Here is a 27,556-nt window from a genome sequence, read left to right as displayed (position 1 = left end):
TCCTTTCGCTTTAAGCAGCTCCTGGGACCTGCCGCAAGTTCCACGTTTTGTCTTGCTGATGGTTTACAACTGAAAACGGGTGATCTGTTGGAGACAGCAAGCGAGCGGGGGGGGTGGGGGGGGGAGAGCCGGGAAAAAGTGAGGGAGGCAGAAGGGATTAAGAAATCAGCCCATTTGCAAGGAGCGGAGGTGGTGGCCCCGGCACCGGAATGGGATCCGTTTCTAACCAGCAGTTTGGAGGTTCTGTATCGTTTATAAAAAAAATTATAATTTGTAATTATATAATTTGTTCGAATGCTTGTGAATGGGTGTGTGTGTGTGTGTGAGAGAGAGAGAGAGAGAGATTGTGCCGCCGTGTGCATTAAGGTGTTCGAGTGAAGGATTGTGGCTGTGAACGATATTTTTTAAATCAGTAGATTAGGTTTTTATTCTTTATTTCGCGTTCTCTTGCAGGTTCCGGGCGAGGCGGTGACCAGGAGCTCGGCGACTCTCCCAAGGCGTCGGTCTCATTCGGGACCGGTCAGTGCAAGTGGTTCAACGTTCGGATGGGATTTGGTTTTCTCTCCATGACCGGCCGGGACGGAACCCCACTGGAATCTCCGATCGATGTCTTTGTCCACCAGGTACATCCAATAGCAGATCTTTAGATTCGCGCCTACTCACTTTCAGCAGTCTATTGTGGTTGATGAACTCTCTAAATCTTATTCCGTCGTCTCCTAATCCCCGGCTTCCACAGACTTGGTCTTACTGTACCTGGTCCTCCTTTTTGCCTGATTATATTGTATCTGCTCTGCCTATACCTCCCCTCCTTGTACCTGTTCTGCTTGTATCTGATCTCTAACCACCTGGTCTCGCTGTATCGGGTATATTTGGACTCGTTTTTTAAAAAAAAATTATCCTTGTGTTATTGGGAGATCCGAGTAAATGAAACAAGGCTGAGTAAATTTTAATGAATGAGCGATGGTGTTGGAATTACGAAATAACGTGGGCCGTGGGTAGCGGAAGAACCGACAGTCAGAATTGTTGGCAGGATAACTTAGACACACGTTGGTTTAATGTAGCTCCTCTCACGGTGGAGTTTTGCGAGTGGGAGCCATTCAGGTTTTCCCCCCCCCAGGTCATTGTTACATTTTTATCAGGGGGTTAATTCAGAATTAAATCAGCTGTAAATGTCCCAAAATCGATATCAGTTTCTAGGAATTTGAGCGTGCAGCTGATGAGTACATTGTAAGAGTTTCTGTGTACGCTCTCTTTTTCTCTCTCTCTCCCGCTCTCGTTCTTTTTCTTGCTCTCTCTGCCGCGCGCTCTCCGACCCTTCCCCGGAGCCTGTTTTCCAAGCTGTTTGACCCTTGTTCCGCTGGAGGTTCAGCAGGACATTGCAGGATGCTCGCTGTGTTTGCTGCTTGTGGGGTTTTTTTTTGTACGTACGAGAAGGAGAGGTAGGGATCGCACAGATTGATGGGGGTCTAGTGGGAAGTATTAAAAGAAACTTTCGGTTCTTCCGCTGGTGTTAATAGCGCAGTGACGTCACAGCTCAATTCATAAAAATCTCCCGACTCTAAAGCGAGATTCCAGAAATAAGTCAACTGGAATAAAGTGAATGATTACTCGTTAAGAAATTCTCAGTTTACTTGTTTTCCGCCTTTAAACACTGGGTTTAGAGCACTTTGAAAAAACCTTTTCTTGTGCTAATGCCATCGTGAATGTTTCATTGACGCACTCCCGTGTAGTTCCTGCGAAAGGGAAGCAATATTTTGTAATTCGATTGATAACCAGGAACCCCACTTCGTTAAGTTTTTTTAAAAAAAGTGTTCCGATGAGATTTTATAAGTTTGCAATTTTTAATCTACTTTGATGGTAACAACCACCATTTAATAGTTGGATATTTTTGTCGGTGCAATTTTTCACGTTGGTTCCGGTTGGGGTTGTAGGTGGAGATGTTCAGGGAAGGTTCAGCGCTGATGACTTGGTAAGTTATTGCAAGGGGGCGGGGGGGCGATGCCAGGAAACGCATTTAGACAAAGGATCACGGAAGTTTCGAACTCTTTACCAAAGCAATTGCTCGTGCTGAGGAAGGAACTAAAACTGAGACATAATGCTCTTGAACCCGTGGGGACAACTTCACTCACCCCATCACTGAACTGTTCCCACAACCTATGGACTCACTTTCAAGAACTCTTCATCTCATGTTCCCGATATTTATTGCTTGCTCCTTTATTTATTATTGTTGTTTCTTTTCTTTTTGTGTTTAAACAGTTTGTCTTTTGCACAATGGTTGTTTGTCTTGTTGGCTGCGGCCATTCATTGATTCCATGGTGTTTCTTGTATGTATTGTGAATGCCCGCAAGGAAACAAAATCTCAGGGTTGTATATGGTGATATATTATAATAAATTTATTTTGAACTTTGTAGAGTTTGGTTTAATGTTTTACAATTCTGAAACCAGTAGCAAGACTGTACAGGCTTGAAGAGAGCACTTTCTCCAGATAGGAGTTGAAAGTGAGTTTTATAGAGAATGCTTTCCATTTATGTTTGAGGTGGGGGGGGGGAGTAGAGAGCATCTATTTTTTTTAAAAAAGCAGAAATATTTTAATATTTTAAACAGCAGTTCAGGCTGTACCTGTGAAAAGAGACCAAATGTTGTGCATTAGGACCACCTTTTAAGCATGTCCTTCGTGATGTCAGAAGCCCCCAAAGCATCACATTGATCACCACAGTAGGGAAGGGTCACCAGATTTAATACTGTGAGATCTTTGATATGCAGCTGGGAGGGCAAGCAGGAATTATATTTTAAAAAAGGCATTCTCCAACACTGAAAGGTTTGCAAGGCACACACGATTCTGCAGATGCTGGAAATCTTGAGCAATGCACAAAATGCTGGAGGAACTGAGCAGGTCAGGCAGAGTCCATGGAGGGAAGTAACAGCTGATGTTTCAGTCTGAGACCTTTCAGAAGTCTTGGTCTGAAATGCTGACTTTTTTTTCCCCCCTTCATGGATGCTGCCTGACAGTCCTCCTGAGTCCCTCCAGCTTTCTGTGTGTATCTACTGAAAGACCTGCATTTATTTGGTATCCTCAAGATGTCCCAGAGAAATTCCCAGCTAATGTGGTACTATTCTGAGTGCTGACACTTTTTCTAGATAGAAAGATAGATAGATAGATACTTTATTCATCCCCATGGGGAAATTCAACATTTTTTCCAATGTCCCATACACTTGTTGTAGCAAAACTAATTACATACAATGCTTAACTCAGTAAACTCTAATCTGTATTAATGCTGTACGAATGTCAGCCTAGAACATTTGAAGTTTTTGAAGGAGGAACTGAATTGAGCTGACCGTCAGACTGGTTATGGGGGAACTCTTGGGGACAACTGACACTGTCCAATCAAACTGAATAGATTTTCTTTCATCTGCTAAAGGATGGCTTTCAATTGTTGGCACTTTGTTGAAGAGATTTTTTGCTCTTGACTGTTGGGGTTTGTTATGAGCGTTGTGTATGCAAGCTGAAGTTGTTTCATATTTGTCCTTGAGAAGATATTGGCAGGACCTCTGCTGTAATTTGGGTGGCAAAAAGGTCCTTGGGTAGAATCATTGGCTGTTGCTCTGAACAGAGAGGAAGCAATGGTATTATGTTGAGTAGGATGTTTACATCTTGGAAGAGAACTTGCAGATGACAATATTTATATATTTAGAGACACAGCACAGAATAGGCCCTTTGAGCTACACTGCCCAGCAACCAACGACAACTCCAATTTAACCCTAACTCAGTCACAGGACAGTTTACAGTTTGGAATGTCTTTGGATTGTGGGAGGAAACCAGAACACCTGGAGAGGACACACAGAGGACACCGGGATTGTACTCCAATGCCCCGAGCTGTAATAACATCACAATAACCACTACGCTACCGTGGTGTCCCAGTTCCATGTGGTTGATGCCCATGGCTTTCCAGATGATGGACGTGTTGGGGTTGGCTTGTGATGTCCATGGCTTCCCTTGAAGCTACAAACCCAGACTGTGATGAACGCTCTCCCATTTTACTTGGATGGGGCAGCCCTCAGTAATCACTACAGTACTCTGTTTAGGAGTTTTGACACCATTCGGGATAAAGCCTGATCTACCTGATCAGTGTTCCATCTACCAGTTTAACTATCCTCTCCCTCCTTCAATAGCACACTGGGGTTACAGAATATACTCAAGAGCAGTGGTTCTTAGCCTGAGGTCCATGGGCGTGTGTATATATTCCAGGGGATCCGTGAACTTGGATGGGAAATAATTTGCATCTTTATCTTCCTGAACTTCTAACTGAAATTTAGTATTTTCTTCAATTATGAATATAGGCAACAAACCACAGAAGTATTAGAGGCACCTGTGACTGGCTTTGATTCCATTTTCAACAACATGTCTTAGCGAGTCAGGATCTGCAACAAAAAATCGATATCGTTTAAATGTCCAACATAATATGCAGTGACTTATCAAAGACTACCCCACAGTTTAATGTGCTTATTCAAGCTAAGCAACAACAGTTTCACACTGATCGCTTTTTAAAAAATAAAATTTAATTTTAACTTGCCTATATTAAATGTGTAGTCTTGTTATTTAATGTGTTATTAAAGAAGCACATATCACATATTTTGATAACTGTATTTCAATATAGTTGGTTTATTTTGTAATCCTATGTATCTTATTTTATATTTAAATACATTATTCTGAGAAGGGTCCATAGGCTTCACCAGACTGCCAAAGGGGTCCCTGGCATACAAAGAGACTGGAAATCCCTGCTCCAGAGGATGTGCTAGCCTCATGATCAGAGTTGAAGTTAGGACCTCTGAACTATTTCCAGCACAGTAATGTTGTCTCAGTGACTACAAAACCATAAGACATATAAACAGAATTAGGCCATTCGGCCCATTGAATCTGCTCTGCCATTCCGTCATGGCTGATTTGCTATCCCTCTCAACCCCATTCTCCTGCTGTCTCCCTGACACCTTTATTAATCAAGAACCTATCAAGCTCGGCTTTAAATATTCACAATTACTTGGCCTCCACAACCGCTTGTGGCAATAGATCAGAATTGGGTTTAATATCATCAGCATATGTCGTGAAATTTGTTGTTTTTGCGGCAGCGGTACAATGCAAAGCATGATAATAGAAAAAGACTGAATTACAGTAAATATATATCTATAAAATAGTTAAATAAGTAGTGAAAAAATAGAAATAAAAAAGTAGTAAGGTAGTGTTCATGGGTTCAATATCCATTCAGAAATCTCATGGTGGAGGGAAAGAAGCTATTCCTAAATTGTTGAGAGTGTGCCTTCGGGCTCCTGTAGCTCCTTCCTGATGGTAGCAATGAAAACGAGGCATGACCTGAGTGATGGGGTCCTTAATAATGGAAGCCACCTTTTTAAGGCACCGCTCCATGAAGATGTCCTGGATACTATGGAGGCTAGTACCCATGATGGAGCTGGCTAAGTTTATAACTCGCAGCTTATTTTGATCCAGTGCCATAGCCCCCTCCCATACCAGATGGTGATGCAGCCAGTTAGAATGCTCACCACACTACATACCAAATCTCAAACTCCTAATGAAATAAAGCTGCTGTCATGCCTTCTTAACCCACAATTTCTGTGCGTTGTCTCTCCAATAAGGATGCCAAATCCTAGGAATCCCCAGAGTTTCCAAGAATTGAGAACTCTGAAAAATCATGAGAATGTTTTAATCGTTTTCTGTGAATGCTTCTGTTCCTTAGCTTCTAAGAAAGTTGGAGGTGTGTGTGTTGGGATTGTGTGTGGGCAAGGGGAGGCAGAGATGACTGTGCAATGAAAGCAGAGTAAACGTGTTTTATATGTTAATGCAACAAACTCTTCAGGAATAAGTTGCCCTGGATTTGGCAATTTTACACATTAACATCAAAAGGTGATCAGGGGAATTCAAGCAATTGCAAACAGCTTTTCTACAAAAGTCATCAACTTGTTAACAGCATGGTCTTGTTCACTGCTAAACATGCCATTTGGTGTCAGTTTCATTGCAAATGTTTCTCCCAGGAAGGCCCCAAATGGTTTATTTATTGTTCCAAATGCTCTGGTCTATAACATCAAACGGCAACACTAACATGCCAGCTCCCATTTGTTTAGCTTTGAAGATGTTTGCTAAAGTTGGATCTGCTCTGAGTGTTTCCCCTTGTCATTCTTGTTCCATTCTTCTGTCCCATCTTCTCCCACCTGAATCTTGCTCCGGAAGAGTTTCTACAGAGCCAAGGGCCTGTTTTTGTATCAGGGGGTTCCAAAAGTGTTTTTAATACTTTCTAAAATTTGCCTGTCACAATGTAACAGCAGCTATATTTCATTAGGGGTTTGAAGGAATTTGGTGTGTCACCAAAAACACTCACAATTTTCTACAGATCTACCATAGAGAGCATTCTAACTGGCTGCGTCACCGTCTGGTATGGGGGTGGGGTGACTGCACGGGATCAAAATAAGCTGAAGAGAGTTGTAAACTTTAGCCAGCTCCATCATGGGCATGAACCTCCATAGTATCCAGGACATCTTCAAGGAGCGATGCCTCAAAAAGGTGGCTTCCATCATTAAGAACCCCTGTCACCCAAGTCATGCCTTGTTCTCATTGCTACCATTAGGAAGGAGGTACAGGATCCTGAAGGCACACACAGGAACAGCTTCTTCCCCTCTGCCATCCAATTTCTAAATGGACATTGAACTCATGAGCACTACCCCGCCACTTGGTTATTTCTGTTTTAGCACTACTCATTTACTAAGTGTAATTCAGAGTTTATTTTTGTTTACTGCACTGTTCCGCTGCCGGAAAGACGACAAATTTCATGACGTGCCAAACCTGATTCTGGTCCTTAATGTAATCTCTGTTGTTTAATATCAAATGTGACAGCCAATCAGTGTACAGCGAGCTGCCAGATACAGCCACGAATATGCCCAGATGATTTAGTTAACGGTGTTGTGAAATATATGCCAGGATATAGTGGGTGAGGGGATCCACTATGCAAGAATTGCTGGAGGAACTCAGCGGGTCAAGCAGCATCTATGGGGAGGAATATACAGTTGGCTTTTCAGGCCGAGACCCGTCATTGCAAGTCCAGTGTTGTACTCAAATAGAGACCACTTAGCCTGTTACAAGTGGTTTAGAGAGCACATGGAGCTTTGATTTTAATGTCACATCTGAATGATGGCACCTCTGACATTGCAGCTTTTTTGTTTAGTATTGGCCAACTAGCGCTGGCTGCATCAGAGCTGACTCTGGAACAATTCCCTTTAATGCTGAAACCCTCAGCAGCAGTCTCTTATCAGAATGTCAGGCAGGCTCTGCTCCTGGTGAGCAAAAAAGCTACTGAGCAATATTAAGGCTGAGAAATTGAGGAATATCATTAACAAATTCTGGAGTTCAAGGGAGGATCTGTGGATGGAGTATTTTAAATCAAACACTTAAACTATTGAAGGAACAAATTATTGTTAACATTCAAAAGAAAATTAGAGATGCTAGGGGCAGAAGTGAACCACAAGGTTTCACGATCCTGTTCTGCCGTTAAATAAGATCACGGCTACAATCACGTAACTCCCTGTTCAACGTTCCATCCAATTTTGTTTCCAGCTGCGCGGACCAACCAAATTTTACACGGCCTGTAAACTGTGTGACACTTTAAATGTTAATATTAGAATTGTATAAAAGAAAACTCCAGCTGTGCAGCAACGAAGGCTATGTGCGCGGGAGGATTTCAGTTACTGCGAGGCAGCACACCCGTGTACCAGTGTCTGTGTTCCTTTTACCTTAGTGTGTTAATTCGATAAACAGGCCATGTGTTTTGATATAAAGAGATGGGTGGAGAGATTTAGTGAGAGACACGTAGAAATTGACAGCACAACTGCCAATAGGCCTAGAGAGGATCTAGAATCTACAAAGGGGGCTCCCAACCTTATGCAAGGGGTCTGTGAACCCCAGGTTGGGAATCCTTGATCCAGATCTAGGAGAGCTGTAACACTGGAGATCTCAGCTATTCGAAATGATCTATAAATGGATTTAAATGTAAGGAACTGAATTTTAACATGGAGGTAGTGCCAAGCTGTTGCATGACATATACATGAGTACAAATGAAATGTGTGGACTGTGATACGAGTGCCAGATTTTTAGGTCAGATGAAGTTGGTAACGGACAGGAGGTCAAAGCACTGGGATAATTGAGTATAGAGGTAACAAAGGCAAGGGTGAAGGTTTCTAAAGCAGGGAAAGGGCAAATGATCATCCATGGATTGGTAGCGTAATGGTTAGCACGTAACGGTTAGTGGCCCAGGTTCAATTCCCACCACGGTCTGTAAGAAGTTTGTACTTTGTCCCCGTGACCGCATGTGTGGGTTTCCTCCGTGTGCTCCGGTTTCTTCCTCCGTGTGCTCCAGTTTCTTCCTCCTTGATAAGTTGATTGGTCATTGTAAAGTGTCCCATGATTAGGCTAATGGTTAAATTGGGGGTTTCTGAGTGGTGTGGCTCAACTCAAAGGGCCGGAAGGGCCTGTTTCATGCTGTGTTTCAATAAACAAACAAACAGAATGAAATTAGGTGGTATTGATGCTGGACAGAATAAGGGCTCCTTGCAGATGAGTTTCGTTCAGAGAGTTGAGACACACAAACAGTCTTTGCTTCTGTGGTCTCTGGTTAGCGTTTGAGAACGCAGCAAAGTGAAACAGGTCAGCTTCCTTGGGCTCTGCTTCTCCACAGGCATAACTCCAGCCCAAGCGGCGGAGGCAGAGTCTGAGGAGGCACGAGAACCACTTTTAAAAAGCAGCAAGGTGTGACTGGAGCAAAGAAAGAAATCTGCTGGGCAGTGAGTGCCCAGCAAAGGGGCAAAGGGCCATGTTGCTTCCTGCTGTAACTTTAGCTCAGGTTGCGGGGATAGCAGGAAATGAGTGAACAATTAGAAGCTAATTGGGAAGGAAGAATGGGAAAAAAAGATAACTGCAAGGGAGGCAGTGTTTGTGAGAGTAACCGGAGAGAAAGGAGGATGAGAAACAAAAGCATGCAGAATGGAATGTGATCAAAAGCTGAACAAAAGGATAGGGGCACGTTGCAGAAAAGATAAGGGAAGGGAACGATTGCAAATGCAGTTTGATGTTTGATTCCCCTCCCCCAATTCCTGCTCAGTTTGCACTGGGGGAGGGGCACTAATAGAGACCCTAGAGAAGGATTTGTTATCAGACAGTGAGGTCTCCACCACCGAACTGGGCAAAAGATCCTCAAAGCACATTTCACCTGGGATGTGTTCCACACACCAAAGAGGAATGAGAAATGTGGATATTAAAAATTAAAGTGTTTTATTTCCCAGGCTCCTTCATTAACCTGAAAAATTAGAGTTTTTTCATACCTTCGCACTCCTCCCTTTGGACTATGGTGTGAAGCGTCAAACAGATCCACAGGCTGATTAATTGTCTGACATGCTACTGCGTCACGACCGCTGGAGGTGGAAGAGGTTGCTTGATACAGCTGAAGGGTTTTACGGGCTCGCACACTTCAAATTGCGATGGAGAAGTGCCCACTAGGTGCCAGACGGGAACGCCCAAGCGTGGTTCTCGGGAGTGGGGTTCACACGCAGTATCTTGGGACCAGGAAGCGGGAATGGCTGTAATTGAAATAAAGGAGCACTGTGACCTGGCTAACACACTGTGTTTACAGTTGTTTCAAGTGATCTGTGCTGGCGTTAATATTCCACACGTGCCTTCTCCATCTAACTTCATCATGCTCAAAGTTCGAAGTAAATTTATTATCAAAGTACACTTTTATCGTCAGATTTAGTTTCTTATTTATTGAAATACAGTGCAGAATAGGCCCTTTGAGCTGTACTGCCCAGCAACTCAACACCCCACCCCCGCCGATTTAATCCTAGCCTATTCCCGGGACAATTTGCAGTGACCAATTAACCTACTAACCGGTACGTCTTCGGACTGTGGGAGGAAACCAGAGCACCCGGAGGAAACCCACGTGCTCACGGGGAGAATGTGTTAACGTTCTCTTACAGGCAGTGGCAGGAATTGAACCTGGGTCGCTAGTACTGTAAAGCGCTGTGCTAGCCACTACGTTACCATACCCGAGATTCATTTTCTTGTGGGCATTCACAGTAAATACAAGAAATGCAGTAGAATCAATGAAAGACCACCCACAACAGGATTGACATATGACCAATGTGCAAAAGACAAACTGAAAATACAAAAAGTAAGAGAACATATAAAAATAACAATAAATAAACAATAAATATTGAGAATACGACATGAAGAGTCCTTGAAAGTGAGTCCATAGGTTGTGGGAACTGTTCAGTGATGGGGTGAGTGAAGTTGAGTTCAAGAGCTGATGATTGAGGGGTTAGCATCTGTTCCTGAACTTGATGGGGTGGGTCCTGTCCTAAGGCTCTTGTAATTTCTTCCTGATTTCTTTACTATCGAGCTTCCCCTGAGTGATCTGCTTCTTGTGGAAGTAAGCTCTGTGTTTTTTTTAAAGTTTGTCCTCCACAGGACGCGGATGTGCTGGCAATGCTCACGTTCATTCTCCGTTCAGAATCGCTACCTGGACTGAACAGCTTGCTAGGTGGCTGTGGTGGGTCTGGAGATACAAATATGACAGACTAGATATAGATAGGAAGGCAGACCTCCTTCCTGAAAAATTATTGATGAAACCATTGGGTTTTCGACAACAGCTTGTAATTTTGTGGTTACCATTGCTCGCTTAGAAATGAGGAACATCCATTTATTGCAGAGATCAGGAGGAATTTCTTTAGCCGGACAGTTGTGGATCTGTGCAGTTCATTGCCATAGATGGCTGTGGAGACCAAGAGGTCGGGTATATTTAAAGCGGAGATTGATAGTTTCTTGATTAGTCTGGACGTCAAAGGTTATGGGTAGAAGGCAGGTAAATGGAATTAAGAGGGATAATAAATCAGCCGTGATGGAATGGTGGAGCAGATTCAATGAGCCAAATGGCCTAATTCAGCTATGGTCTTGTTGTTGTTTTAATTTAAGTTTACGCATCTGCTGAAGTTCTCAAAATCATTTCACTGGACCAACAATGGCTGGATTGAGTTGCTCACTGATCTTGGTGAAGAATTTGCAAACGTTTCGTCACCATGCAAGGAGACATCATCAGTACAGGCTTCTGGGTGCCACTTCATTTAGTGATATTCCATTATTTGCTGAACGAAGATGTTTCTCCTAAATTCCACACTGAATTTATCAGGTATTAACTGACCCATTTAATGATTCAGACAGAATGATCTAAAGTGAGGTTTTGATGAGCTTTTCTCCCAAGGATCTGCTCAAGCTTCTCTACACACAGTCAAATACAACATCCGAACTGATCCTGTTCTTTAAATACATCAGTTTTCCTTGATATATTTAAGTAGTTATTGGGTGAAGTTTGACCAATCCTATTAAAAAGGTTATCTGAAATAAACCAATCATCCTGAATTGCAGTATCAATCCTACACCGTAAGTAAATTACTTTTAAAATATGTAAATCTATTTTAGGAGAAACTAAAACAGATCTTGTATTTAACAAGCAGATTTTATTTGCCTTGCTTGTGAAAACTTCTGTTTAATTTTTGAATGGGTGTAGTGGAACCAAGTGGTAGATAATTTATCCTGAGGGGGGGTTTGGGCCAATTTTTTTTGGTGGTTTCTGCATTCCGTATGGTTTTATTAATATCCCTCAGGAATGGACCCTTCAGGCTACATCCACACTACGCCAATAAATCCGTAGCCAAAGCCTTTTCTCTTTGCTTTTACCCTCCGTCCACACTAAAACGGTGTTTTCGTCCCCCGAAACCAGAGCTTTTCAGAAAAGCTTTCCAGGGTGGGTATTTTTGAAAACGTTGCTCGGGCAGATCAGTGTGGACGGGGTAACCGGAGACTTTTGAAAACGCTATCAGACGGCAGCACGCTATTTCATTGTTTTCTTGAACGCAACCTAACAATTTCAGAACAGACGGCAAAGAGACTGAAGCCAGAAGAGTTAGAAATGTACTCACCAAATACTTTGACCCATCACTTATTGAATAAATAAGTATACTCACTTTGCCCTGTTTTCTGTCCTTGCTCGTATGAAGGTGGTTTACCTATTTATGCAAGTACTTCTGTGACAATAGATGTGTAACAGCCTAATGTAACATTGTATGGAAATACAAGATGACACTGATGCAGACATGTTTTATACATTTAACAAGGTGCTTTATTAATGCAACAGAGTTAGTCAGTTTTTCAATGTTCGTCGTCAGCCGGATCAATCTGTCCGTGAACTCCCTGTCAATTGCCGCTGTACGCTCCAGTATTTGTTTTTTTTTAGTTTTAAGTTCTCCTGCGCGAGAGCCAACAGCCGTCCGTCGTTTTAAGTTTTTCTAGTCTGTAACTACACAAACGCGCACTTTTACGGCGAGATTTTACACCAAACATGTTGCTTGTTTTCGGGTGTATTCGCTGAAATCTCCATTTTAACGTGGACAGAGATATTTTTAGAAATGCATAGTGTGGACGCCTATCGTTTTTATGCAAAACCCACGTTTTCAAAATTATCCAGTCTAGTGTGGATGTAGCCTCACAGGCAAACATTATCCTGTTTTCAAAGAGGTGAAAAGTAGCTGTCGGGATGGTTACGAACTTTGTGTGTTACAAAATAGCACTTGGTCGTGCACTGTTACCTTGAGGCAGTGCTAACTTAACTGTAATAAATGTAATTCTTCTGCGAGCGGTCAGGCCTGGTGATTCTCGTAGTGAGGAGATGTGCACAGCTGAAGATAGTAGCTGAACAACGTGTTCAAATTCTTGAGGGTTTTTGTGAAGTATTTTCACTGACGGAGGCATTGGTGACTACACGAGACAGATTTGAGAATAACTGATGCGAAGTCATGGGTGAGGGAAGAGCAGGCAATTGGGATTAAAAAGAAGGAATGAATTGTAATGTTAGTTGTATTGCTTGGAAAGGCACAAATTGATAGTAGCTATCTAAAGGGAATTGAATAAACACTTAACACATACAAGGAAAATGTTGCAGCTATGGGGAAAATTACAAGGGAGTGGGACTAATTGAATCTGAATCAAGTTTGGTATCACTGGCATATGTATTATGGTACAATACAAGGTATACAGAACATTAAAAATAAAGAGTGCAAAAAGAGAGCGGGGAAAAGCAGTGAGTTAGTAGTGTTCATGGTTCATTGTCCATTCAGAAAGCTGATGGTGGAGGGGAAGAAGCTGTTCCTGAAACGTCGCGTGTGAGTCTTCAGGCTCCCTTGTTCATGGTAGCAATGAGAAGATGGCTCTTTCAAAGAAAGGAGATAATACATAAAACTGTGCCTTCAGCTGCTTAGGCAGTAAACTTCCTCCCCGAACAAAACTGCTGCTCTCTATCTCTCTCCCTCTCGCAGCTCTTTTTATACCCGCCTCTTTGACCTTGTTTTAATCACCATGTCTTCCAGTGGGGTTGACTGTGAAATGTAGCTTGATAACTTTGTTGTGATGTTTGGTGCCTATATATTGTTTTCAGAATGGCTTGTGGCCACAGTGCTGGAACCTCCTTCACAAGTAGGGCATCCACATTTTAGCAATCTGCCGAGAATCCCACACTGAATGGGAGCAGAATGATCGCCTACTTCCCCTGCTTTCTGCCCGTTCAGAACTGTTCCTGTTGTAAACTCATCAGAGACTTCCCTCTGATACAATTAGTTTATGTAAATGCTTGAAGTCATCCTGTAGAAGAGCTGGGATTACCCCATCCCCCACCTCTATTTTCTGTTAGCTGGTGCCTCTGTGTGGCTGACACACATTTAGAACAGCAGCGTTTCACAATTTGTCTGAATGTATTATTTAATTAGGGGGATAAGAGTTTCAGTGGACGAAGGGTGGAATTCAGGAGGGTTGAGAGGGTGGGCCTTATCTGAGAAAGGACGTGCTGGTATTGGAGAGGGTCCAGAGGAGGTTCATGAGAAAGATTCCAGGAATGAAATGGTTAATGTATGAGGAGAGTTGAATGGCTCTGGGCTTGTACTCGCTGGAACTTAAAGAATGAAGGGGATCTTATTGAAAGATAGGGTGAATGTGGAGAGGATGTTTCCTATAGTCTTGGACCAGAGCGCAAAGCCTCAGAATAGCAGGACGTCTGTTTAGACAAGAGAGGAGGAGGATTTTTTTAGGCCAGAGGGTCGTGAATCTGTGGAATTCATTGGCACAGACGGGCTTGGAGGCTGAGTCATTGGGTATATTTAAAGTGGAAATCGATAGGTTTTTGATTGGTAAGGGTGTCAAAGGTTACGGGGAGAAAGCAGGAGAATGGGATGGGCCAAGTGTCATAATTCTGAATTCTGATCCTGTGTCCTAAGGTCCTATGTTGGGCTGTATTGAAGAGTCTTGCGGCATGTGTGCTAGAAAGAATCCTGATCCATTCAAATGATAGATTGGAGTGAGCTTGAAAATACGAATAAGAATGATGTGCATTCAGTCATTTCCACAACTATGAGATGTAGCAAAATACTTGATAACTAAAAAAAAGTGGTCTTACTATAACATAAGGAATGGAAAGGTAGGTTTGAGCCTATGTATGTTCCACAAACAACAACACGATGACGATAGAATTATCTTTAGGCGATTATCTTGAGGCAGGGGTCCTTGGAAGAAGCCAGATACCTAGTCACCCGCAAAGACGGACCAACTTCCTACGGGCGTCGGTGGGAATGGAACCTGTCGCTGGCATTTTAAAGGGTCATGCTGACCATATTGCTACTATGCCATCACCTCCTCCCCACCCCCCATGGTTCCATGTCACCCTTATTAAGCGAATGCTCCTGCTTTTCTTTCACACGGTTTCACACACTCTACGAGGAGGTGTTTGTCTTACTGGTGGAACATGCCCTTGGGGGAGTCTGTTTAGATTAGGATACTCGGTTCTCTATAGAGGGTGGTAGGAGTTAAGTCCAGTTGGTCAGGATATGCTTTAAAAATTTGCTGCTTCATCACACTCTCAGAGGGTGTGATGTCACTTTAAGAACAGATTAGAGTAAATAACCAGGATAGCCGATCCACTGGCATCAATGCTGCTCACAATAGCCTGAAGCTGAGTGGTAGCGTGAGGAGGAACAGGAGCGGAAAACTTTCTCAGTGATTTCTGCGACCTTTCCTTTGAAAGAATGTTGCACTGCCCCACATCGAATTCCCGTCTTTAACCTCTGACCCTGCCATGCTACAGGAAAGAGCTGTATCTTTGTGTATTCTTGGAAGAGTTCCTGTGTACGTGAGTGAGTGTGAATGTATACATCGGTTTGAGTGCTTGTTAGAATGAGGGTACATCAGATTGTGTTAGCGTGGCTATGTGAATGTGTGTTAATGTGAATCTATCTGTCAGTGCCTTGGTTTGAGCTGTGTTTTAGAGTATGGGGGATTCTGCGTATTTATAGGAAATTATTTTCCTTTTCACTGTATGGGCTCTTGTGGCTCTAGTCAGTGTATCTATGTATATCAATGTACAGATCTGTGAGTGAATTGGTTTCTGTTTGAGTGTGTAATTTTATATCAAGTTATTATGATAAATTACTTTGAAATGCTTTAAACACATGGGCAACAACTTCATCCCATCTTAAATCCATTAACTTCTCCAACATCTGGGAACTTTAATTGGCATGTTCTTTTAAGAAGCAGTTTCTGTATTGACAAATGGGTCGTAATAGGTAGATATATAATATGTTTTATAAGGCATGGATTCAGTAAAAATCGTGTTGTAAATGGGATGGCATTTTAAAGAAGTGTTTTTGGTGTGGGACTACTTTTATAATGAATGAACTCTAAGTAGCAGGGTTAGGGTTGCCTGGTCTAATATTCTGCGAGAGAGAGTTCATTATGTTTGCCTGACACGTGTCACGTGATGAAGCTACATTAAGATTGACCTCCCAACCAGCAGCCCGAGCGGAGCCAGAGTGAATCCTGACCCCGCTCTTCCAGTTTAATCAGGCATCAACTTCACCTGGGAACCTGCCCTACCACATCCCTCCCCCCACCCCCTCCCTCATTCTCTCCCATGCTCTCACCGTCACTTTAAGCCTTTGTCTTGTGGAAGGGGAGGGGGATTATCTCCATATAGGTGGAACCATACCAGAGCATCAGTGCATGCATGAAGGCCCTTCCCCCACACACACCCTTTTCTTGAATTTGTTAATCTGGTTGGTTCAATATCCCCCAGGCGTTCAACCTTCAGGTTGGTTTAACCTGTGGTTTGAGTAGGCAACAGCTCCTATATTTTAGTAGTTCCTAGGTAGCTTTCAGAAGTCTTTAAAGGATTTTATTTGATTTTGAGAGGGTTGAGAAGCTTCTCGTTTTATCATGGTTTTGTTCCATGAGGAATGGTTTCAGTACGGTGCAGATTTTATAACTGAGAACCGATAATAATGGATTTTAAAATACGGTGTTTCAAAGAGTGGATTTTATTGCAGGCACGTGAATTAGCAGGCACATTCTCTAACAGTAGTTTTTGGGTGTCAGTCCCTGGTCTACAGACTGTGAGCGTGAAAACACCTAGTTTCAGGCTCCTGGGTTTAATTGGCTATGACCACAGGCTTTAATCCACTGGTGAGATTTGTTGATATATAATTTCATAGGTCTGTAGACTTGGAGTGCAGCTGAAGGGAGTCAGAATCATAAATCAGAACATTATATTGCATTATTGTGACAGAAATGAGCGACAGGACCCAGAATAGCAATGGCCTACGTAAGCTGGATGATCAGACTGGAAGGTATTCTTTCAGAATACTACAGAGAAGTGCTTTGTAATATTTTATGTGAAGTTGCTCTTTAAGTGTAAAGAAACTTTGGTCCAGTTCCTCGACTTTAATTGTACATGGTAGATTCAGTAACTTGCACGATTCCTTTTGCGTAAGGTTTGCCTGCGTCACGGGGAGATTTGGTAAGGGAATGGGATCTGAATTCAGTGGTTCAATAGTTCAGTTTAATATCAGAATACAACCTGAGGTCCTTGCTCTTCACAGACATCCACGAAACAAGAAAAAACCTGAAAGAATAAATTGACAGAAAACAATAGAACCCTAAAGCCCCCCTCCCACTCCCATGCATGAGCAGCAACAAAAGCATCAACCCTCCCCCTCCCCTACACCCAATTAGTCCAGAAAAAGCACCGACCCCTCCATGCAAGCGATAGCAGAGCCCCCAGAGACCAGGAAGTAGAGTCTATCAAAAACTACTGCCATCCCAACATTTTGACATCCCCCTCTCTCCCCCGGGAAGAGTTTTCAAAGTGGAAAAATCATTGCACAGGGGCACTTCCACTCTCTCGACCTCAGAAGTCTGAGTCCAGTGGTACGAGTGGTCACCACAACTGGCGTCTTTCTTGGTTGTCATGGAGGCCCAGAACTATTTCAGTGCCTTTTCATACCCGTTGCTCCCTACAAAGCGTTGCAGAACTGCCTTCCTGGCGTTTGGATCTTGCATCGATCTCAACTGCCCAGTCCACTGGAGCTGCCTTCACAGGCTAGGACAAGTGTGTCCCTCTCTCACTGGGGTACGAGGCCCACCGTCAACACTGGCCTGGTTTAGCCGGCCTGCATACCGGGGTGTGACTGCAGTCGCAAGCAAACAGTTACTTGGAGGCACAGGTGAGAGCTGAGTGCTTCGAGATACAGCACAGTGTGGACCTGTCTGCCCAACAAGGCTGTGCTGTCCAATTACTCCCATGTGACCAATTAACCTACTAACCTCTACACCTTTGGAATGTGGGAGGGGGGTGGGAACCACAGCACCCAGAAGAAACACATGCAAAAATGTGGGTGAACGTATAAATTTACAGACGGTGGCGGGAATTGAAACCGGGTTGCTGGCGGTCTATTGGCACTACGCTAACTGCTACACCACTGTGAAAATGAGTATGGAAGGGTGAGGCAGTGAAGAACGGGGAGAAAGGAGGCTATGCAGTTTGGCATTGCCCAGTTGCTAATACAAGGAGTCTTGGAGATAAAGATGATGAACTGAGACACAAGACATGAAGGAGTTACATTCATTCAAAGAATGGATAAAGTATACAATCAAGGGCAACGTTCTTTAGGAGGTTCGCAAAATGACTTTCATTTCGTTTATTTAAACTTTTTCTTTCACATGTGTTTCTGTTATGGTTGGAGTCTGTGATCTACATTTTGGTGGTGTGTTTTCGGGCCTATTGGATGACCTGGCGCTTTTCTATCTTTAAGGGAATTCAGTGAGGTTTCGAGCAAAGCGTAGGGCTGGAGGCCAAGAAGCCTGGAGTCAGGGCGTGAGCTCCTGATCAGCTCCATTTCTCACTGGTCCCATGGGTTAAAGCATTGAGGGAGATTAAAATAAATAAGGACAAGAGCGGAAGGCAGGTTCTGTGCCAGAGTCCATGAGTCTTGGCCAAGGTTTAATCGACGCAATTTGTAGGTTAGACTCTGTAGTTCACGTTATGTGTTTCTGGTTTATGGTTCCTTCTCGTTTTGTGTGATTTTGATTGGGGCGGACTAATGCTGTGGCCTGCAGATAGTGATCGAGTGGCTCTGGCTTTAACTGAACTGAGCTGAGCTGAATATTCCTGGTCTCTTACTATTTCTTTGTGATTTGGTGTTTGGCATTTTGTGTTCTTTGCGTGTTGGGTTTTATTGTTTTTCTTTAAACTGGTTCCGTGGTTTTCTTTGTTTCATGGTCGTTTGTGGGAAGATGAATCTCAGGGTTGTATACAACGGGGTTGATAATAAATGAGCTTTGATTTTTCGAATCTTTGAAATGTTTAAGGGGAACCTGAGGAACTTCTTCACTCAGCGTGGTGCGAGTGTGGAATGAACAGCCAGCCGAAGTCCAGGATGGGGTTTGATGTCAAAACTTAGGGAAGTGTATGGAGGGCTGTGATCCAGGTGCAGATTAATGGGACTAGACAGAATAACAGTTCAGCTTGGATGGGCCGAAGGGTTTGCTTCTGTGTTGTAATACTCTTCGACTATATGAATCTAGCTGAATTGAATCATGTGAGAAGGTAACAAGGAGGATTAATGCATTTACGTCAGTTTTAGCAAGGCAATTGACAAAGCTGCGATTGACAGAGGAAGACAAAATGAAGAACCTGGGATTCAGGAGCAGAGACAAGTTGGATGTTAAAAATAAAATGACTCACCAGGAAAAAAAGGTGAAGGGAAGTTTTCAGATAGTGTTTTAGTGACAGGAGGGCTTTAGTAGAGGAGATTCACAAGCTTCCATGCTTTTGGTAATTAATGATCATTTGGGTTGCATGCAGCGGCAATAATTAAGATGTTTAAACTCTGTACCATGATAGGTAGTGCCAAAAGGCACCGAACCCCAGTCCCAACCCCTATCACATTTCCCAGGTCTTATGTTTCCTGTGATGGGTAGTCTAAGACTAGAGAAATCAGCTTCAGAATAGAGGGATGACCATTTCAAATGGAGACGAGGAGGAATTTCTTCAGCTAGAGAGTGGTGAAGCAGTGGAATTCATTGCCACAGGTGACTGTGGAGGCCAAGTCATCGGGCATATTTAAGAGAGAGGTTGATGATATTCTTGATTAGTCAGGACATGAAGGGATGTCCTGAGGGAAGGCAGGAGATTGGGGCTGAGAGGGAAAATGGATCAGCCATGATGAAATGGTGGAGTAGACTCTATGGGCCAAATGGCCTAATTCTGCTCCTATATCTTATGTTCTGATATTTCTACACTTTATCTCCAAAAACTTCTTACTAGAGTGGAACTAATGAATGAGAAACTGTTTAAATTAGGATTGTCTCTCCTACAGAATGTAATATGTTTCAATCAAGATGCAATCTGCTGTTAATGCCTGCTTACCCATATGTTCTGAGGAACATCTTCTAGACATTGTTAACTCATGTAAGAGAATTGGACTTTCACAGAACATCTGAAAAATGACGTGGCTCCACCATTTTCTCCAACACTATTGTTTACCAATAAAGAATGGTGGCAGGACCCCCTGGAACATGAACCACTTCTCATATCTCAGCAGCTACCTTTCACCCATTGAGGTTGAAATTTATTATCACTCAATGTGCCAGTAGCTAGCATTGTTTGCTCGAAGTCCTCTCCTAGTGGGAACCAATTGATAGGTCACATTTGCAAGCTGAAACACAATACTCTGAAAAGGTAATCTGTCCTGTAAAAAGGTTACCAGATAGAATAGAGAAAAAAAAATTAATCTTGACCTTCTTGGATAAACTTAAGATTTTCAGTGACTCTTGCGATTTTCTTCTACTCTATTTTGGTGGGTTCTGAGCAGACTAATGAGGACAATATGGAGCATAGACTCTTTCTTAGTTCAAGCAAAAGCTCGGTGGATTCTGCCAATGAGTAGCTTTTGAGCTTGTGGGTTCCTGTGGTCCCAACAAATGGAATCCAGATTCTTGGTGACATCCGGTATACTCCTCGTCTAATTTTGAGTGATATGGAGCTAGCTCCTGAGATACTGAGAGGTATCCTGAGTGGTTCATGTTCCATGGGGTCCTGCCACCATTCTTTATTGGTAAAGGGTGATGTTGGGGGAATATCATTTTGCAGAACTTTTGCAAAAGGCCAAATCTCTTGTATACTTCAGTGAATGAATCAGCAATAACTAGATTTCCAGGAGACAGTAGGAATGTTACACAGTTTCAAGAAGGCTTTGAGAACATCTTTGTATTTTTACTTCTGTAACCATCCAGTTGTAACAGAGCTTGGAATAGAGTGAATCTGATACCAGGTATGTGAGTAATGTGCTCTGCCCATCAGACCTGACTAAACACAATTAAGAGGGGACATTTGTTCATTGTTCATGGATTTTGAGGAGACAAACTTGGTGGTTACTTCATTGTTTCGACGTTCTTAACTCAGAGGTTAGGGAACACTACTGCCCACCAGTCCATCTGCTTCATGGTGACTTTGAGGTCTCTTCAAAGGCTCTTCCTCTGATGACCAAAGACTCTATTGGTGCACTGAAGATATCATCTGTGATATCTTCCAAGAATGCTGAGATAATGAAAATTATTCAACTTTTCCAGCGTTTCATTGAGGACCTTTGTTGCCAGGGAGGTGATGTTGTACAGCTTTGGAGGTGGGAGAGGTTGTTAGATGACTTCTGTGTTCCAGATGCTTACTGTAGAGTCTGCCTTCACTTATTTACTGCCCATTACGCCACTGATGTTAAGGGCAGCATCTTGGTCTGTCCATACTGTCACACACATATAGAAGGATTCATCATTGCTGTTTCTGTAACAATTTTTAAAAACCAGTCAGAGATGTTAGCCCTGAGCTGAACCCCTGAACCTAGGGGACTGGTGGACCCCTCTTCATCTGGCCTCTACCCTTTGACCTGTTTGGCATGAATGACCCTACCAAGAGCCAAAGCAGAAGGCCCTGACTCTAACCAACATAACTCTCTGGATCATCGAAGCATTCAAGACTCCTAACCACGACAAGGTTGCGGTTGTTTTGCAGGCCATCCTCCCTATTCAGTAATCAATGATTTGACAATGACTTGGAGCTTGAATGTACATACATAAGTAACAACATCAAGGAGAAGGTGTCATTTTCTGGACATACAATCAATCTATGTATATAAGATGTCTTGTGCATTTATATTTATTGTGTGGTTGTTTTATTATCATTGTATTCTTTATCCTTTGTGTTATTTTGTGCTGCATCAGATCCAGAGTAACAATTATTTTGTTGCTTATACTGTGTATAGGAAATGCCATTAAATGCTGTTCTACTGCTGAGGCTGGTTCTGGATTAGAGAGGGAGTAGTTTGAATTCTTTCCCATTTAAAGTCTAGGAAAAGTTTCTATCCAGTTTATGGGTGCAGTGTTGTGGAGATGCTAATGGCATACATGATGCTGGTTTGCTCTGAGGTTGAACAAACCAATGGTAGACCCATTACTTACGATCACTGCTTGCACGGTACTACATGAAATAAGAACAGTTTATTTCCATTTTTGGCATTAGGATGTTGGAGCCTTTTGGTGTTTGAGCTGTAGATGACTATGGCAGAGCTGAAGAATTCAAGCACATCATTGTTATCAGTCAGTTCTCAATTTTTCATGCTCCACATTGATGTCTTGGGGATTTTCTGTTGGAACCTTGCCTTAAGTTCTCAGTAGAGCAATTTCTCCTCCCTTTGAGTCATAGTTGAGACTCCAATCAAGGAACATCTTAGAGTCAGTACTTAATGAATTCTTGATATCCTGGACCATCTCATCAAGATGGTCCCAGTTCTTTCTGGCAGACAAGCCAATAAGTCTATTCCACAGGTGCTAATTTTGAACATCAGGGCATCCTTTACCTTTGGGCACGGTAAGGAGTCAGAAGATTGTCAATGAGCATTGTGGAAATAGAAGTGTCTCTTGCAGGGTCCTTGAGCCTTTCAAGATCAATTTTCTTGTAGTAATGTTCCTATGTCACTGGGTTGATTGATATTATAGAATGGATAACTTGTTGGTCAGTCCATTGGTCATCAGTACTGATCATCATGTGCGAAATGTGACATCTGTGGAATAAGTCAACGGCTACTTGATGAAGGTGTTTCTCTGGGGAGATATGACTAATTCTCAGTATTGAGAGAGGAGACTGACTCCTCAGCTTATTTCCCTCCGGACATAAGAAACCAATGGGTGATTAAATGGTGTTAAAGAGGATGAGGACTTCAATTAGTCGTAGGATTCAAGGGGAGTTCAGCAAATTACTTTTCATCTAAAATATATTGGGGGTCTGGAATTCACTGATGAAATGGCTATGGATGTAAAGCCCCCTCTTATTTCAAAAGAACTGGGATGATCACTTAAAGAGCTTTAAGACTATGATAGGAATAGGAAAAATCTAATTGTCTACATTTATGTGGATGCAATGAAACCTGTGCTATAAAAATCTATAATTCTATATTAATTGGAGTATGTTGGATAACGTACGTACACAAGGGCTGAAAATCTTTCAGTGAACAGCTGGGAAAAAGTGTTGTTTTATTGAATGGCTTTTAGGGCCTCCAGGCATTCTAAATCATTCTTCAGTCAATAACATCCTTTCGAATTGTTGTAGCATTGCAAACATAGCTACCAGCTTACACAAAACAGAACTCTATAAAGATAAGTGTAATAATGGGGCAGAATCTGCTGAGAAATGCATGCAGTATCATGGAGAGTACAGCTGTGTTGGCATTATGAGTGGCATAGTAGCTGGTGGTTAACATTACACTGTTACAGTCCCAGTGACCTGGAATTCCATTCTGCTGCACTCTGCAAGGAATTTAAAAATTCTCCCCATGAACATGTGGGTTTCCTCCAGATGTTCCCGTTCCCTCCCACATTCCAATAGTGCTACGGGATTGTAGCTTAATGGGTCTCATGGGTATAATTGGGAGGCATTGGCCTGTTGGGCCAGAAAGGTCTGTTACTGTGGCTGCATCTCAAAATAAATTTTTAAAAAATTTAAAAATCAGTATAAGTGTAAGCAATTAACTCACATGGGGTCCTGCTCCTATGGTCTTATGGTTAATTTCACTCCTGTATGAGTCTAGATGTATTAACCTTGCTGGCTGGATTTCAATGGTGGACCATTGACTTGTTGGACCTTCCTGCTGATAGTGCACCAGATTAGTCCAGGGATAGATTTGTAAGACCATTCTTTTCAGAGCTTTGAGAGATGATTGAAAGTAGACTCCAGTTTTCAAATTGGTTCAAAGATTTATGATAATTAAAAATAAATTGATAATATTTTTTGAATTGATAGTCTTGTCAGTTGGCCAAGCTTGAGGTGTGGATTTGAAGTCTGCTGTGGGTTTTGTCATTTGTTTTGTGGACAGGATTTATTTTTGACCTCGTGCCATATAGGGTTCTTGCCAAACAGGATGCAGATACTCTTGACCAGCAACTATATTCTCAGAGATAAATGTAAGGTGCTTTCAGACAATTAACAACAACCTCCATGTGATAAATTGCAAGCTAATCTAATTCAGTTATGTTTGTTGGATCAATATTGGTTCGGCCAGCAGGAGTTCGTCTATGAAACACCTAACATACCCAACTGAAATAGCAGATTGAGCTTTCCTCTGTCTCATTTGAAAAGCAATGGCAGTGGTTGGTACAGTACCCCTCTGATGCTTCACTACACATATCAGTGTGTGTGTTCCTGACTTGAGTGCGACTTGAACTCATGAACTTCGATCATGAATTTGATTGATTAATTTAGACCATAAAGTAGGAGCAAAATTAGACAATTTGGTGCATCAAGTGTGCTTGCCCATTCCAGCATGGCTGATTTATTATCCCTCTCAACCCCATTCTCCTGCCTTCTCCCTGTAACCTTTGACACCCTTACTGATTAAAATCTTATCATCCGCTGCTTTAAATATACCCAATGACTTGGCCTCCACAGCCTTTGTGGCAACGCATTCCACAGATTCACGACACTGACTAAAGAAATTCCTTCTTATCTCTGTTCTAAATGGAAGTTCCTTTATTCCGAGGCTATGTCCTCTGGCCCTAGACTCACCCACTCTCGGCCTTTTAATATTTGGATCCCTTCCTCATTCTTCTAAACTCCAGTAAGTACAGCCACAAGGCAGTCAAATGCGCCTCCTACATTAACCCCTTCATTCATGGGAATTTAGATCCTCTTTTATAAGATGGCAACAAAGTTAGGAGAGGAACTATCCCCACTTACTCAACAGATGGTTGGAGCTTGCACGTATATTGTTACCTGCAGCTGCTGCCAGAGAACTTTATATTAACAGCTTCAAAAAGTTCAACATTCAAAGCAAATTTATTATGAAGAACATATATGTCACCCTGAGATTCATTTTCTAGCGGGCATTCACAGTAAGTAGAAAGAAACAAAAATAGAATCAATGAAAGACCGCACACAACAGAGATGGTCAGTGACCAATTTGCAAAAGACAAGAAACTGCGCAAATATAATAAGAAAAGAATAAAAATAAGTAAGTAATAAATATTAAGAACATGAGCTGTAGCGTTCTTAAAATTAAGTCCATAGGTTGTGGAATCAATTCTGTGTTGGTGATTGAATTTATGTAACATTTCTATAACAGGTAGACTATGAGAATGAACACAAATAGTGACCACGTGGATCTGAGCCGGAAGTCCGTATATTGACGTGACTTTGATTAGCCTGAATTACACAGACTATCTCTATGAAAGCAGCTGCCCCTGTCCAGTTTCCTGATACGTGCAGTTGGCATTGCATTGGAAAGTTGTAGCATCTTAGACCTGTAGAATCAAAGAGTGGGGAACAGTACCTTGGATCCACAAAGACAGGCTGACTGTCAAGCACGCAGTGGTTATCAGTGATGAGAATAGAAAGTTAGATGAAAATATAGATGTAAGAATATAATTATAAAAAAAACTTAAATATCTTTGTACTCTCAAAGGTATGGGGAAATATTTCAATCTGTTATTGGGGAAAACTCAAAAAAGAAGAGACTTGAGGGAAATAAGTGAAAGCAGAGGGAATGAAAAAGAGGATTTCTGTTGTGGAGTGCTGAACCATCTTGTCTGTGAAAGTCCAGATCAGAGATTCTAACTCTTTGAACTGGATACAATGTAACAAATAGTTCAAACAGTTTATTGATTGTATTAGCAAAACTGGTCAACGCATCACTGGCCCCAGCCTACCTGCCCATCAAGGACATATATATGAGACATGCTGGAAACCATCATTGAGGTTTCCAGCCTGCTCATGGTCTGTTGTTCATCCCACTCCCATCATGAGGGAGGCTACTTAGCATCGACGCTACGGCCACCAGACTCAAAAGCAATTTCCCCAAGCAGTAAGGCCGATCAACACCTCCATCCACTAACTCCACCACTATTATTATTATTTCCCATTAGTCACCTTATCTATAACCTGGTGTCACTTTATGGACATACAAACAATCTACGTTTATAACTTAAGTTATGTATTATTGTGTGTAACACTGAATAACAAATAATAAAGTAATAATTGTTCTCCTTACACTTGTGTGCAGGAAATGACATTAAACAATCTTGACTCTTGATATTCAAGGTTATACATGGAATATGGTATACTGTGGTGTACTGCAGAGACCCCCAAGCCTTAACCTGTGCCATCCCTTGCTTCGGGATGAAGATGAAAAAGTTTAAGATGATGTCTGGTGGTAGAACGGGTCTTTCCTCTGTGGTGTCCTGCCATTATAGAGAATATGCAGGGAAGGTGTTGGAGAGGAGTTCACATGCGTTGGTGGATTTTGTCTTTCAGACTGGAGTGAGTTCAAGGTTTGTAGATTTTGAGAGCTAGCTTTTGGGTGAATAATGGTGGCCAGGTTGGACAGATGATTGGTGACAGTTGTAGCAAGGTCAAAGAGCATTGTTGGACAAAAATAGGCACTTCTGGAATCTCTAGCTCAAGCAGACCTCAGAACTCCGGTTAAGATCTGCTGGAGTGTTCTTATGGGATTTTTACACATGGTAGACATTTTGCATTTGATGTCAGATGTTGGCATTATGATGGCGGAGTGTGGCTCCCTGCAGATCGACTCGTTACTTCTCTGATGGTTGTTATGCTTCAGTGCACTGTGTAATGATCTGATCAGTAGGAACAGCATGCACGACAAGCTTTTCACTGTATGTGTGATATTAACATACCAACTCCAAGCACTGAATCAGTTTGATGTCACTGTGTACACACAGAGAACAAGCACACAGTACTGGCAGGAATAGTCTGGCCCTTCAGTTCCAATACTAAACTAATCTGAGTTATGGACAGATTCATTGAACATAATAAATGTAGTACACTTTTGTGTAAAGTGTGTTTTCAAGACAGCACCTTGATATTTGAAATGAGTTGCTTCTATTCCAGGTTTTTTTGAGTTCTAAGGTGGTTGGTGGGACAGGGTGTGCATGATGGGGTGCATGGGTTGGTGGTTTGGGGGATTTGAATTCCTTCTTTCACTTAGGCTGATCATTTATAGGATCAGTAGTGGAAAGGTTGAGCAAATTCAAGTTCCTGTGTGTCAGTATCTCTGAGGATCTATCCTGGCCCAACATATCAATGCAGTTACAGAGAAAGCACGACGGCGGCTATATTTCATGAGGAGTATGTGGAGATTTCATATGTCACCAAACACACTTGCAGATTTCTACAGATGTACTGTGGGGAGCACTCTAAATGGCTGCTTCTCTGTCTGGCACTGGGGGTGGGGGGAGGATCGTAATAAACTCAATCAACTCCATCATGAGCACTAGACTTGCCATCATCCAGGGCATCTTCAAGGTACGATGCATCAACAAGGTGGCATTCATCATTAAGGACTCCTATCACCCAGGATGTGCCCTCTTCTCATTGCTAACATCAGGGAGGAGGAACAGGAGCCTGAAGATACACACTCAACAATTCAGGAATAGCTTCTTTCTTCCCCTCTGCCATCAGATTTTTAAATGGACATTGAATCCATGAACACCACCTCACTGCTTTTTTTCTCTCTTTTATTTAATTTTAACTTTTAAAGTGCGTTTATATTCTCCGTAAATGAGTTTTCTATT

General features: G+C 42.3%; 1 protein-coding gene across 1 annotated transcript in view; it reads left to right on the top strand.

Annotated features, from left to right (window-relative positions):
* Nucleotides 1-209: 209 nt before the first annotated feature.
* The window catches only part of LOC140719564 (protein lin-28 homolog A-like), a 73,051-nt gene continuing 45,704 nt past the window's right edge, over nucleotides 210-27,556 (top strand). Inside the window, exons 1-2 of the mRNA XM_073034272.1 lie at nucleotides 210-240; nucleotides 454-623. Coding sequence (XP_072890373.1) covers nucleotides 210-240; nucleotides 454-623 — 201 coding nt within the window. The remainder of the gene's footprint in view (nucleotides 241-453; nucleotides 624-27,556) is intronic.

This window comes from Hemitrygon akajei, chromosome 32 (assembly GCF_048418815.1).
Source record: "Hemitrygon akajei chromosome 32, sHemAka1.3, whole genome shotgun sequence".
NCBI classification, from domain to species: Eukaryota; Metazoa; Chordata; class Chondrichthyes; order Myliobatiformes; family Dasyatidae; genus Hemitrygon; species Hemitrygon akajei.
Note: the sequence above shows the minus strand (reverse complement) of the source record. Positions and strands in the feature narration are given on the sequence as shown.